We start from the raw sequence: 15,074 nt of genomic DNA, 5'->3' as shown, positions 1-15,074 counted from the left end.
CTGTATGGACAGGACATGGTGTAGGAATACATCCCCTTGAATGAAAGTCAATTCCGAGATGCGGGTAGATTATTCTTTAGGTCTTTTTTTTTTTTTTTTTTGGCCCAGAGATTGCTGGCTTCTGTCACTCGTGTTGTAGGGCTAAGCTGTGCTTGGGAACTGAAATAAGCAAAGTACAAAGAGGGCGGTTTATAATCAGCTTCAGCATCGTTTCTCCCACTATCCAGGACAGGCTAGAAGATGATGGTGAAAAGAAAAAAGACGTTTTACTAGCATAGTGCATGTTCTATATACATCAGAGGGGTAGCCGTGTTAATCTGAATCTGTAAAAAGCAACAGAGGGTCCTGTGGCACCTTTAAGACTAAGATGCTTGCTTGCATCTGAAGAAGTGAGGTTCTTACCCACGAAAGCTTATGCTCCCAATACCTCTGTTAGTCTTAAAGGTGCCACAGGACCCTCTGTTGCGTTCTATATACAGCCTCACACGGGTTTCCAGAAATGTGATGACACCTCCAGATATGGTGTCTGTCCATTAGCGACTCGGATAGGACTCAAACAGTGGAAATCATCTGGATGGTAGTGAATGAACACACATTTTCTCATGTCTCCTGGAAAGGAAATGTCGCCAATATCCCAGTCAGTCTCCATTTCTTAAAAAAATCCAGATCTGACAACATACTTCCTCAAATCATCAGCCACAAAGTAAAAACACTATTGTTTGCTGCCAATAGATTTTCTTTGTTGACGTGCAAGAGATTTTAAGTCAAGAACACTTACAGGCATTGTATTTTAGTGAATTTTTAGCGTTCCTATTGAATGCTTTTTGAAAATGTTTTGTTTTTGTTAGGTATAGGTGCCACTTGATCGGGCTGATTACTAATTGTAAAGAAAGGAATAATTGTATAGGAATTAATTATTGGGCCATGTTTGGTGACAATGATTTTTTTTTTTTTTTTTTTTTTTTTTTTACTATTAGTTGTGTACTTTGCTGTTAACCTTAATGAAGCTTCATATTTAAAAATATGTTCTAACTTGCTGTTCGAGCTAACCAGGTGCTTACTGACCATTTGCATGGTAACACATGCGGTGCTGATGGGTTTTTGTTTTTCTTTTCTTTTTTAAGTTGGTACTGTCAGATTCAACAATGCAGTTAATAAGGCAAAAGAGGTATTCACTTTCTAGCAACCTCTGTCTTTGTAAAATTGTCTTTAATTTATTGTATAGCCGTGCTAATAATCACATCCCTAATTTGGGTTGAGGTGTAAAGGTTGTTCATGCAGAATGTATTATGTACCACATTAGGTCTAACAAATGTCACAGACAGACTTCGCAGCGGTGTTTCTTGTGTTTTGCAATGGACCGGAAAAAATTGTCACCTGGATATTCTGAGCTTGGGAAAAAGTCTTTTTTTTTCCCACCAAAAGATCAAGCTTTAAAAAAATATTTCCCTCTTTTTCCATTGTTGGTGGTGGTGGTGGTGGGGGGGGAAGTAATTAGGAAGCACACACATTTTCTAGGCTATTTCATTTTGAAATGCTGGAATAAAAGAATTTCAAAAGCTATAAGCATTTTTTCACTATAAAAGTAGTTCAGGCTTGATTTTTTTCTAAAGCAGGATGATTTGGGAAGAACTTGACTTTTAAGAGGAAACTGAATATAGAAAGGCAGTTGTGGATGAAATCCAGCCTGAAAGGCTATTGTTTTTAATCAAAGAACAGGATGATTGGCACGTTTATGAAAGCATGGAGAAATCTCCTAATTTGTTGGAATAATGTCCAACTGTTCTTTAAAACACATGGCTTCCTTGATCTTTTCAATTTGTACTTTATTCCCATATTTTCATTAATTTAAAGAAGAGCATCACTGGATAATAAATCCACGTTTACAAGGTATTTAATCAGAAAGAAGTATCCTAGTTTAGCTTTTAAATAATACATACAATACTAATCTGGCAAAATCCATTTAGAATTGGGAGCAAATGGAGCAATTTTTAATAAAGAAGAATATAAAGAAGATGCTTTAACTTGATGTTAAATTAATGTATACTTGCATGTGTTGTTATATTATAATACATTGTATATAGACTGATTTGTGTGTGTGTGTGTGTGTATATCTCTGTATAGATCTGACTATATACCTATATATATATCAATTTATATAAAATGTATTGTGTAATATAATATATGTCTAGTCAATTTATTTTGCTAGACACAACCTCAGAAATGACCTCCTGATTTAAGTATATATGTATAATTACTTGCTTTCCAAGTACAGGATGTTTTTAAGCTTTGTTCACTGAATGCAAATGGAAAACAATGCTGTATCAGAGCCAAACACCAAGAAACTAAAAATATTTTACAAATTTTGCAATCTGTATTTTCCCCGTGCCCATAATAGAATATTTTGTTCATAAGCACATTTAATTGCATAAATGTCAAAAAGCTGATTATCCCAAAATAATGTTGTATCTGAAATATTGTTAAATTTTAATAGACTTATTTTGTGTAGATTTTGTAAATTCAGATATGGTATAGATTTAGGCTTTACAGGTGTGTATGTATATAGGTATATACCCGCATATGTACACACATGCACAACAGACACACAGACTTGAACTTTTACATTTTAGGGAAGTAAGTTGTTGGTAAGCAGAACCTTTACAGGGATATTTTCCCTTGGCTGACTCTTTAACATTTAGTCCTTGGAACAGAGGTGCACAGTTGTTTTACATGAAATTTAAATAAGGTTTCCGTTTTATTGATAAAAAATTAGTCAGCCTACTGATGGGAAAATTGTAGCAATAATTCAGAAATGGGTATATTTTCAGCAAAAGCAAAGATAAAGCTGGTATGATGGAAAAATACAAACTAGTGATCAGTTTATGCAGAGTGAGTAGTGTCTAGATTATTTTGACCAAAGTGAGTCCAATGCTGTTAAACATTAATAATGTCTTGTTTAATAAACAGCACATTATAGCAATTCAGACAAATACTGGCCTAAGTCTGAAGTGCTAAAAATGAAATGATAAAAACACTGGGTCTTAAAAGAAGAATTTTTAAAAAGAAAGAAACGCGCAGAACTGCAAATACACGAGACTGGAATGAGTAATTCAAAATGATGGTATCTGTCCTAGGCTGCAAAATCATTGTCAGGACATGTTGGGTTGCCTTATGTATCATAGTACAAAAATATATTTTGTGTGCAGCTAACATGTTGAATAAGGAATCATTTTTTAATTTATTAACTAGAATCTTTCCAAATAAATATCTGCACTGCAGGACAGTGAAACACAGCCAAATAGCACCATCTTATGGATGCTTTTTCTGGAGTTGCAGCTTTCATCAGCTTGCTTGTTTTGTCAACCTGTTTTTGGTTTTTCTAAGGTATATAAATATACATACACATATTTTAATAATATATATAATATGTACCTTCTTTTTCATTGGTATTTCAGGCATCTGATGCCAGCTCTGAAAAACTATTCAACACTGTTACAAATAAAGGTAAGACTGCAATCTCCACCATAAGCATATATATTTTTCTACATGCATTTCTTTTCATGGCAATTTCAATTTGAGATAAAATGTAACTTGTCGTGCAGGAATGTAGCAATCAGCTTGCTAGTGCTTTTTATGTTTCCCTTGGTTTCAGACATGTTCTATATGCTTCATAATTGCTTTGCTAATGCAATGTAAAATAAAGACTTTAAATAATGCATTGCCTGCCCGGTCAGAATTAATTTAAATAACAATATTAGGGAATAGTTTATTTTACAAATGGCTTTAATTTAAGCTCATTTAAATAACTGTAACAGTTTTCAAAATGTTTTAGCATGATTGTTACTCATCAGCTACATGATAGACATGGAATTATGAATAGCCAATTTGTACTGCTGACAGTAATAACCAGCCAGCATTTAGTATTCACAGGATAATAGTAATAAACCATGGCTTGCTGTGCCGTATGCTTTCTGTAAAGTTAATAAACAATATAGAGGGCCACATTTAAATATGCAATATCCCATTCATATCTCCCAAACAGCAATATAAAGAGAGAGTGGCTAATGATTTAACAGTACATTAAAGGCATACTTGCCTTAAATCAGTGTCAGTGGGCTTCTGTGCAGTGCTTATTTGAAGCAGCATTGTTGAAAATAATGTGGGGGTGCTTTTCTTCTTGAGGGCAGGGTGGGGAGAGAGTCTTGAATCACTAGCTGTGCCAAGGTGTATAATTCAAAGGCTTTAAATTACATAAAATCTATTTGATCTTTTCTCTCAACCCCTCTCCCTCCATAACACCTGTTTAGTGGCAGTGCGTGATAATTGCTTAGTAAGAAGGTGTGTGCTTTCAGCTCTAGTCTCATACAGTCTTAAATTATAATTTCATTGGAGCACTGGAGCAAGGTTTGAGTAGAAAATATAGGCTTAATTAAATTGAAATTTAAGCCTTCTCTGTCGTCTAGGTGAATAATTTGGATGGTGACTTATACTGTGTGTTTCTCACATAGAGCTTGTTTGGTTGGTTTGTTTTGGTTTGTCCTATTGGATCATTTTTAAATGTGAAAAATGTAACATCCTGCCAATTTCTGTACCTTTTGATTCCATGGAGCTGCGGGGGTGTAGCTGAGAGCATAAAGCAGCCCCTTATATTTGGGATTCCCATGCTGATACACTACTTCTGAAATTACTTTGATGAATATTGAATTATATCTATTTTTAATTGCCTTATGGATCGGTATTCCTGTTTTATGTATTAACATCCTTTTGAAGGACAATTTGAAGGGGTTGGGTTTTTTTGGTCGAAATAGGTTATCCAACTTGGCAAACTTATATTAGCTATTCTATTTAAATTTGAATTTACAGCCATTCTTCCTCCTCTCTGGAAAAAATAGGTCACCAAAAAAAAAAAAGGAAGACTTGTGTGTTCTGGGACCCCAGACTCCCAAACTACATGTGACTGCACCTTTATTTTGCTAATTTGCTGTAAAAAGCATTGGAATTTGAGTAGTCCTTTCTTGGGACTGAGCCAGAATAGAATAGAAGCCAATCCAGTGAATCAACATTCCTGACTGATAGCCTGTAACTAGGCTGAAGGGATCTCTTCAATTGAAGGATGAAAAGTGATTGATGAAGACTAGGCCCCTGTTCCTCTTCCTTTCGTTTTCTTTTTAGAATCAAACACATTGCCCACATTCTTATTTTTGTTTACTTACCCAGTTTGATTTGTGGCATCTATTAGGTTGTGAATAACCATGCTTGACAGGGAGCCTTTTCTTCTGAGGTACTTTTCTTTGGTGATTTAGTTCCCTTGAAAGGATTAGGGTTTCTTTGTGTAGCCTAAAATCAACATAGGCTTTTCGAAGCTTTGCTTGGGAAACCATACACAAATAAGCTTTTTAGTTGATGGTAGATTATTCCTTTGCCCCCTTATTTCCATCAAAATGGCATCTTTCTTTTCTCCTCCTGAGTTTCCCCTTCAAGCCATATGCTAATTCCTGTTGGCAACATGAATGACAAGGGGGAGAATCAGTGCAAATCCAGGTGCTGAAAAACTAGGCTGACTGGTTTCATTTTGTTTTGGGTGGGTTCCCCCCCTCATCCCCCCATTGGGAGAAAGAGATTAAGGGGAAGAGGATGGAAACAGCATAGGGGACAGTTTGTTTAAGGGATTAACATTCAAACTGCTAAATATCAGGAAAACAATCTCAAAAAGATCCACTGTTTAGAGATAATGTCAATAATTGCTTCTAGACAGGTGCAGGGATTCTCATTATGGGCTGTGGTTTGTTGTTAGTCTGTCCTCTGAGTGTCTGCTGGATGGATGGTTGACTAGGCTGTCAAAGAACTGTCAGTTTGATGCATTTCAAGTTCAAGTTCTTTTTTGCAAAGTGGGCTGTTTGCTTTAAAGCCAGCTCTTCCCCTGTTTTGTCCAGTGTGCCTTTTGCCAGAAGCAATAAAAATCAGTCTAAGAAAGGTCAAATTTGCATTTGGTAAACCGCAACGAAAATCTTCAAAGCCCCTGGCTGATTGAACAATCTGACAAGGTATGGCAAACTGACAGGCATACATCCCTGGCCTGCCTCTCAAATATCCCTCAAAGTTATCTACCTGCCACACAAATGTGGTGTTCTCTCACGTTTATTGTTTTATAATTATTTGCATCAGAAACAAAAGATTGTGAAACTGATACTACAGAAAAAGTTATTTGCACAAAAGGAATGACTCCCACTGCATTTTAATTATTAATTAGTGGTGTCCTTCATTTTGTGTCTTTGTCATATACTGTATTCCTTTTATTATCATGTGGTTAGTTATTGTATTGCAGTAGCACCCAGAGGCCCTTGTGCTAGTCTCTATACAGACACACAGCAAGACACAGTCCCTGCTGCAAAAAGCTTAGGGCAAATTTTTCAAGCCACTTAGAGGTTTAGTAATCTAAAATCTATTGAAAGACACTGAAAATAGGACTTAAGCTCCTAGGTCCAGATCCTCAAAAGATATTTAGACCCTTCATTCGCTACTGGGGAGATAGATGCCTAAATACTTGCTGTTAAGTAACAGGTGCTTTTGAAAATGTTACTCACCATGTAAATAAACAAGACAGCCAAATGGTACAAGAAAGGAAGTACTATTTTAGAAATAGGAAACAGAGGTATAAAGAGATTAAATGATTTCCTCAAAGGCATACAAGAAGTCTGCGGTAAAGCTATGGCTTGAACTCAGATCTCCTGAGTGCGAGTCCAGTGCATTAACCATAAGACCTGCTTTTTCATTTGGGATTTGGCAGACTAAGAGGTATGTCCATGGTTATAGTGTGCTAGTGATGTTTGGTTGGTCTCTTAGTTGATTTCAATCACTATGTCTGAGTATAAAAATTAATTGCAGGATATGCCCTTAGGTCAGTGGTCACCAGCCGGTCGATCGCGACTGACTGATCCATCCTAGAGGGTCTCCCAGTCGATCGCGATCTCCAGCGGTGTAGTGGGGCTGCTGCTAAGGCAGACTCCTTGCCTACCCCGCCCCCATGCCACTCCCGGAAGCAGCCAGAACAGCCCCCAGAACAGAGGCGGGGGGCAGGGGTCTCCCTCCGCGCGCTGCTCCTGCCTGCATGCACCACCCCCACAGCTCCCATTGGCTGGGAGAGCTGTGGGGGCAGTGCTTGCAGAAAGGGGCAATGCATGGAGCCACATGCCACCCCGCAGGGGCCTCAGGGGCGCGTTGGCCCCTTCCAGGAGTGGTGTAGGGCCAGGATAGGCAGGGAGCCTGCCTTAGCCTCGCTGTGCCCGCCGTCGAATGAGAGCCGCTGGAGCCCCAACCCCTGAGCACCCTCCCGGAACCTGCTCCCTGAACCTGCCCCAAGCCCCACCCTGAGCCCCCTCTGAGCCAGAACTGCAAAACCCCTCCTGCACCCCAAACTCCAGCCCTGAGTCCCCTCCCAGAGCCAGTACCCCAACACTGTTTTAAAAGGACATATCAACTTTCCTTTGAGGTCTGAAAGCATCAACATTAACATCATTAATCCTGGCCCAGGTACTGAATGTTGTTAACCAAATTTTGTAGTGTAATTTCCCAGAGTAATGAAGTTCCATTATCTTTTGATAACAGACACACTTCAAAGTCAGAGTTCTGGAGCAGGCAATTTCTCCTACTGGCTCTGTATTCAGTGTATGTTAACCCCTCTCCTCAGAAAATAGCCTTTCCTGAAGGGGGAAAAAAATGATTCTCAAACTGTTGAAGTTCTATTCTGTACACTCTACTGAAGTTTTCTTTGATCAGGAGCCCGGTTAGACTGTTACAGCTTTTTATGTTCAAATTGTTTACAGGATGTTCATGTAAACTTTATGAATCCATCTGCCTTAATGCCAAAGCCAGCTGTCAGGGAAATATTTAGTCTCTCAACATGAAGTAGATAGATAGGTGCGGGTTACCAGTTGTCCCTGGTGGCTGAAATGCGGCTCATGGCAAGCTCTGGCTTTTTAGGTTGTTCTGGAGAGAGATTGTCCTCCAGAAAAACAGGCACGTGTTCTTGTTTCTCGTGTATGTCTGTCTGTTTGGTACGTCATTTCTTTAAGACCCCCTGCCACATCTGTTTTTGCAAACAAACAGGGAAGTGAAACAGACAAATATTTCTCTTCCCTGATCCAGTTCCCAGGCGTTCCTATGGTGGAAGAGAGGTGCTTCTCACTCCAGGTGAACCAACCTCACCTCATTTGCCGTATGGAGTGTAATTGGGATTCACCACTACGTTCAAAAAGCACGCACACAATCTCAACATACCTAAGTATAGCAAAAAACCACCACCAATACCCCATAGTGGGCAGGCAGATACACCTGTCTCTGCCTTTTACCCTCTCTTCTCAGGAACCCAGAGCAACCCTCCCCAACCTACTCACCCACCCACCACCTTCTCCTCCTTTTTTTGGCTGCCACCTTCACATCTCTGTATATCTACCAGTGGGTGGCCTGTGCATTCCCAGCCTACTACTTCTGTGCTATGTGTGTGGTGGCTCTGCTGCCCTTGGAAACTAACCAGTTGGTTGACCAGAGAACCCCAGGAATTATTGAACTGCAAGAGCAGCTCCCTGCCTGGAAACATTTTCTGGTGCTTCTGAAAAGGGCTCACTCCCTAAATGGGACTGTGTGACCAAGGCACGTCTCCTAAGGAGAGTTTGTAAATTGGGTCTGTGGGGTTCGGGTCACAAAAGAATCCTAATGCAGAATTGGAAGGTGAATTCATCTGGCAGGCCATATCCAGGACATTAAATGTTGCCATCCTGTTCATGAGAGGCTAGGCTGAAAATCACAAACCATTTGATGAGGTTTGCTGTTTTGAAGACCCCACGTTTCTTGTAATGAGGCAGTGCTGCCAACTGGACTAGGAGAAAGACTGCTTTGTTTCAGTGTAACTTCAGAGTTTAAAAAAAAAGTGTGTGTGGGGGGGGGATTTTTGGTTTGGGATTGCCTTTTGCTCTAATTTCTAGAAGAGAGAGTTATTTTGAGTTCTGAAGGCTTTATCTGAACAAGAAGCTTGTTGCATTCTGTTGCATCTGTACGGTTCGTATCCATGAGCATTAGTACATTTTGCACTACTGAATGCAAGATGCATTGGCACAGCCAGCTGTTTACATGGTGAATTGTTCTGGTGCCCTTAGTGAAAGAGCATAGGTCCCCCTCTACACCTGCATGCCATCCTCCCTCCTATGCTCAAATCACAGCCGCCACCTCCTCTTTCCACTCTATCCTCTCCCCATGCACAATTACACTGTGCCCTTTCCCCACAGCTAAAGTTCTAGAGGAGAGTTCTCCAGGGCAGGAGTGTGAGCTAGGGCTGCCAACTGTGGAAGAGACAGTAGCTATAATTAGCTATAATTTCTCAAATTAAGCTTTAAAAATACAATACAAGTTTTATTTTTTATTGGAGTGCCTAAACTTATTATTTGCAAATGTAATTTGAAGAGGCCTTGCCCATTTTTACTTACAGCGTAATAAAACTATCAGCTACTCCTTTTCTCAGAATTTCTGATCCTGTTCTTTTAAGAATGTATTTGAAACTGTTGATTTTAGCAAAGTCAAACTAATCCGGTATCAGTGAGCAAAACGGCAATATTTACTAAAGTATAATTTTATCTATTCTGGCTCCAGTATTTATTTTGTAGATTAAGCTCTATTTGATTTTCTCAGAAGGACTTATCAGCATTGCACTGCAAAATAACAGAAACCACAAAAAATCAAGTCAAAATAAGATTGAAAAATTCTTTGGGATAGAGTGTTTTGATTACAAAGATTTTGACATGAACTACTTCTAGATTAGTGAAGTCCAACTATGGATTCTGGCATAAAATTTCATAAATGAAAAGGCCTGTTGACCTCCTGTATCTAGACTATTGTTAGTCACTCCACTGTAATAAACCGTTGTTTTCTCAGAAAATGTATGTTTATTTAACTAGGTCTCTTTTTGCTTCACAATCTGGATTCTATTCAGTCAGTTACCACTCCAATTAACTAACAATTATTTAACATTAACAGTAATTACAGACGCCAGTTAAGCGCCTACAGATGTCAACTGTTAGCTTTGTACCTAATCACTCAATGAAATGGAGAAAGTTCAACAAACATCAATTAGCCAAGCAATTAGTATGAGTTAGGAAAGAGCATGTTATCATGTGTGAGCTGATTCAATTTATTTTATTTTGTCAGTAAAACACACACAGAGAGAGACAAGCAGCAATAAATTATTGAGATTAGATAAAGCTGTATTGTTTTGTTGTTTACCCAAGATTTTTCTCCCTCCTCTTTTATTTTCCTTATGTAAGTTAAATATACTTTACCATGCATTTGTTATCTTAATAAATATATTTCATTTCAATTGGAAAAGCACAACAATGTTCTTTTAAGACTACAGACTAGGGACTGTGGGCCCAGATCCTCAAATGTATTTAGGCTCCTAACTAGTATTGAAATCAGTGGAAGTTAAGAGACCAAATACCTTTGAAGACCAGGGCATATGAGCCCGATTCTCTTCTCTCTTTCATCAGTTTTACACCCGCATAGCTGTCGACCTCAATGAAGTTACTCCTCTTTTACAAACTAGAGGAGAATTAGGGAACATATATAGCTGCAATGCATATGTGATTTAAGAAAATACTGAACAATGTTAATTGATTTCCCCCACTGTATTTCCTTTAAATGCTAGTACACCTCTACCCCCGATATAACGCTGTCCTCGGGAGCCAAAAAATCTGACCGCGTTATAGGTGAAACCGCATTATATCGAATTTGCTTTGATCAGCCGGCGCACGCAACCCTGGAGCACTGCTTTAACCGCGTTATATCTGAATTTGTGTTATATCGGGTCGCATTATATCGGGGTAGAGATGTATGTGATTAAATCAGTTCATTTAGGTAAATAACCTGGACCCGTCCAGCAATCTGCTGTGTAGATGGGTTCTATGCTTTTTTTAGCCAACTCTTGAGACTTGGCCCCCTTCACGCCAGTGGAAGATCACTCTCTTTGGCAGCCCAGTCTTCTCCTCCTGCAAGATATGCAGTTGATCAGCTATTTGTCAGAGGCAAGGTGGGTGAGGTAATATCTTTTATTGGACAAGCTTCTGTTGGTGAAAGAGACATGCTTTCAAGTCTCCACAGAGCTGTTCTTCATCTGCCTTGCCTCTCTCATATCCTGGGACCAACAGAGCTACAAACAACACTGCAAACAGCTATTTGTTACTGCTTAAGGAATAACACCTCCTCTAACTGCACTGCACAATTAGGCCTCCATACTGCAGATTTACTCTGTGTCCTGCTCAAAAGTACTGATTAGGAACGGACCCTAAATTAGCTTTATCTTTATAGTTTAGCTTGCGTCTAGTGACCAGCCTGACTCATTACTTAACAAACTAATTTACATTTTTTTATCAAGTGCTCTACTTGATAATCGGCCTTTTGTCCGGTAATGATGTAATTATAGGACTTTCTCCAAAGATCTCTTGAGAAACATTTATTGTCCTAATATGTTATACATTTTTTATGCCTAACGTATGAAGTAAACCTAGCCATATGGATGAATCTAACCTTCCTTCTCAATGGACTCTATGGTGTGACGGGTTGGATCACAGAAACCCCCTTGGGAGCTGCCGCCTGATGTGCAAAGACTACCCCTGCTCCTGTTTTCCCTGCCAGCTCAGGACTCCAGCACCCTGTCTTGCTGAGCCAGACACTCCCGTCTGCTCCAACACAGACCCAGGGTCTGAATCACTTGCCCCCAAAGCCTCAAGTTTACCTGAAAACAGCTCCCAGAAGTGTGCTTGTCTTTAGCACTCAGATGCCCAACTCCCAATCGGGTCTAAACCCAGATAAATCCGTTTTACCCTGCATAAAGCTTATGCAGGGCAAACTCATAAATTGTTCGCCCTCTATAACACTGATAGAGAGATATGCACAGTTGTTTGCTCCCCTGGGTATTAATACATACTCTGAGTAAATTACTAAATAAAAAGTGATTTTATTAAATACAGACAGTAGGATTTAAGTGGTTCCAAGTAGTAACAGACAGAACAAAGTAAGTCACCAAGTAAAATAAAATAAAATGCGCAAATCTATGTCTAATCAAACTAAATACAGATAATCTCACCCTCAGAGATGCTTCAGTACGTTTTTTCTCAGACTGGACACCTTCCAGGCCTGGGCACAATTCTTTCCCCTGGTACAGCTCTTGTTGCAGCTTAGATAATAGCTAGGGGATTCTTCATGATGGCTCCTCTCTCTCCTTTGTTCTCTTCCACCCCTTTATATATCTTTTGCATAAGGCGGGAACCCTTTGTCCCTCTGGGTTTCCACCCCCCCTCACTGGAAAAGCACCAGGTTAAAGATGGATTCCAGTTCAGGTGACATGATCGCATGTCACTGCAAGACTTCATTACTCACTTGCCAGCACACACATATACAGGAAGACTCACAGGTAAACACAGCCATCTGCAGATAATGGGAGTCATCAAGATTCCAAACCAGCCTTAATGGCCCACACTTTACATAATTACAGTAGGCCCTCAGAGTTATATTTTATATTTCTAGTTTTAGATACAAGAGTGGTACATTTATACAAATCGGATGATCACACTCAGTAGATTATAAGCTTTGTAATGATACCTTACAAGAGACCTTTTGCATGAAGCATATCCCAGTTACGTTGTATTCACTTTTTACCATATTTTTCTAAAACTATCCCAGTTACATTATATTCACTTATTATCATGTTTTTATAAAACCATATAGACTGCACAACATCACATATAGATTTTAATATCCCTCCTAAATTAAAGCCGGATTTTGAGGCCCTTACTCGTGTTGTTTTATATTAAACTACCACCAGTTAAACAAAAAATAGATCCAGCATCACACTGGCCTACAGCTTTAATGCAAAGTTTCACAGCCCTGTGTGAAAATATACATTTAATGTCAGCAGATTTAGTGAGCAGTTATAAATACCTTCACAAGTTGTTCCAAAAACCAAAGCAAATTGGCTTTTTATTTCTGTTGTCAACTGTACTCCTGAACAGAAATGCTGTTTAGCCTTGTCACGGCACCAGCATATTTGTAATATGATTCTTCATGTAAAATAATACCGTAGAGCACAACAGTACATATTCATTCAGGTGCCCCATGGCAGTCAGTGTGGTTATTCATGTTAGCATGTCCCAAAGTGTGGGAAAAGGAGTGAAGGTAGCAAAGACATAGCTCCCTATTGCTCTCCAGCATGTCTGTCTACACTAGGAATGCTTTACCGATGTAGGAATGCTGATCTACTGTACTGGCAAAGTGCTCTCAGTATGGACACAGCTATACTGGTAAAACCACCCCCCATGAGCTATATCAGTAAAAGCATTGTTTTGCCAGTATAACTGCATCTACACAAAGGCTACTGCTGCTATAGCTAGATCGGTCAGGGACACCTCTTCTCACCCCGATCAACACAGCTATCCTGGCAGAAGTCTATAGTGCAGACCAGACCAGAGTCCCAGGGCTTGTCTAAGCTGTGTATTATGCTGTACTAGAGGTGTAAATGTAGTGCTCACTAAGTGGCCCATGTGGATCCCGCTAGCATGCACTGAACGTTCCTAATGCACATTAACACAGTACTGTTTGAAACAGGACCACATTAACATGCACTAGTGAATTTTTAGTGCATGCCAGCGGGGTCCACACAGACAGTGAGTGACACCCTAGGGCTCACAAGAATTTACTCCCCTCTAGTGTGGACTAATGCAGGTTATAGATAAGCCCTCATCTTTTGTTTGACGAGAGAGGGGGAAAAGAAATAAATCTCTAGATATTATGGTTGTGGAGAAACCCTTAAATGTGACCCACATGTAAATAATGTAGCAGTATTTGCCTAAGTGTGTGAAGAGCCTGAAACAAAGCTTCTGAGGTGTGAACAGCTAACTCAGATACCAGTGATATCTTAAATGTCAAAATTGTCAACTATTTCACTGCTCATCAAGGCATGTAAGAAATGAGAGAAGGTTCATACCCTGTTTCCCCGAAAATAAGACATCCTCCGAAAATAAGGCCTACTTACAGTTTTGCCTCTCGTTGTAATATAAGTTTCAGAGTAACAGCCGTGTTAGTCTGTATCCGCAAAAAGAAGAACAGGAGTACTTGTGGCACCTTAGAGACTAACATTGTTAGTCTCTAAGGTGCCACAAGTACTCCTGTTCTTCTTTTTGTTGTAATATAAGGCATCCCCCCGATAATAAGACCTCCCCGATAATAAGGCATCCACCGATAATAAGGCATTTTTCATTTCTGAAAAATAAGACATCCCCTGAAAATAAGACCTAGCGCATCTTTGGGAGCAAAAATTAATATAAGACACTGTCTTATTTTCGGGGAAACAGGGTATTACTAGCATGTCCCAAAGTATGCAGGGGATTGAACGATTGAGTCCTTATTAAATATAGCTGAATAAATGCTCCCTAATTTGTCCTTATTTAGGCCTCAGTTCAGCAAGGTATTTCAGTACATGCTTAATTTTAAGCACTTGTTAATGTTAAGCATCTGCATTAGTGCTTTGATGGATTAGAGTCCTAGTGACAAATCTTGAGAGGTGCTGAACACTTTCAACCTCTCATGAATCTCTCCTTATTTAGTGAGATTGCACCTGAGTAACCGAAGGCAGAACTTGACTCAGGCCTGATCAAATCTAAAAATTAGATCTACCTAGCTGCATCGCTCAGGGCTGTGAGAAATTTCACACCCCGTGTGACGTAGTTAGGTCGAGCTAGCTGTCACTCTAGATGCTGCTAGGTGAACGGAAGAATTCTTCCAATGACCTAGCTACCATTTCTTGGAAAGGTGGATTACCTACATTGATAGAAAAACCCCTTCCATCCATATAGGATGTCACACTACAGTGCGACAGCTGCAGTGCTGTTGCAGCCACTGTAGCATAGATATATCCTCAATATCAGACTGCATGTGAAATTTATTTGCTGGAACAAACTGTTTTCTAAGCTAGATTTGACTAGTAACACTCTGCATGTTTGTCAGGAGCACACAGAGGAATGCATCAAGTGGTG

The 15,074-nt window shown here is 39.6% G+C and overlaps 1 protein-coding gene across 6 annotated transcripts in view; it reads left to right on the top strand.

Moving 5' to 3' along the window:
* The window catches only part of AUTS2 (activator of transcription and developmental regulator AUTS2), a 968,890-nt gene that overhangs the window by 879,577 nt on the left and 74,239 nt on the right, over window positions 1-15,074 (top strand). For all 6 annotated transcript variants that reach the window (XM_054008222.1, XM_054008225.1, XM_054008223.1 and 3 more), the window contains one exon: window positions 3,456-3,504. In XM_054008222.1, coding sequence (XP_053864197.1) covers window positions 3,456-3,504 — 49 coding nt within the window. The remainder of the gene's footprint in view (window positions 1-3,455; window positions 3,505-15,074) is intronic.

Source organism: Malaclemys terrapin, chromosome 18, assembly GCF_027887155.1.
Source record: "Malaclemys terrapin pileata isolate rMalTer1 chromosome 18, rMalTer1.hap1, whole genome shotgun sequence".
Lineage (NCBI taxonomy): Eukaryota > Metazoa > Chordata > Testudines > Emydidae > Malaclemys > Malaclemys terrapin.
The sequence above is the reverse complement of the archived record's forward strand: the minus strand, read 5'-3'. Positions and strand labels throughout refer to the sequence as shown.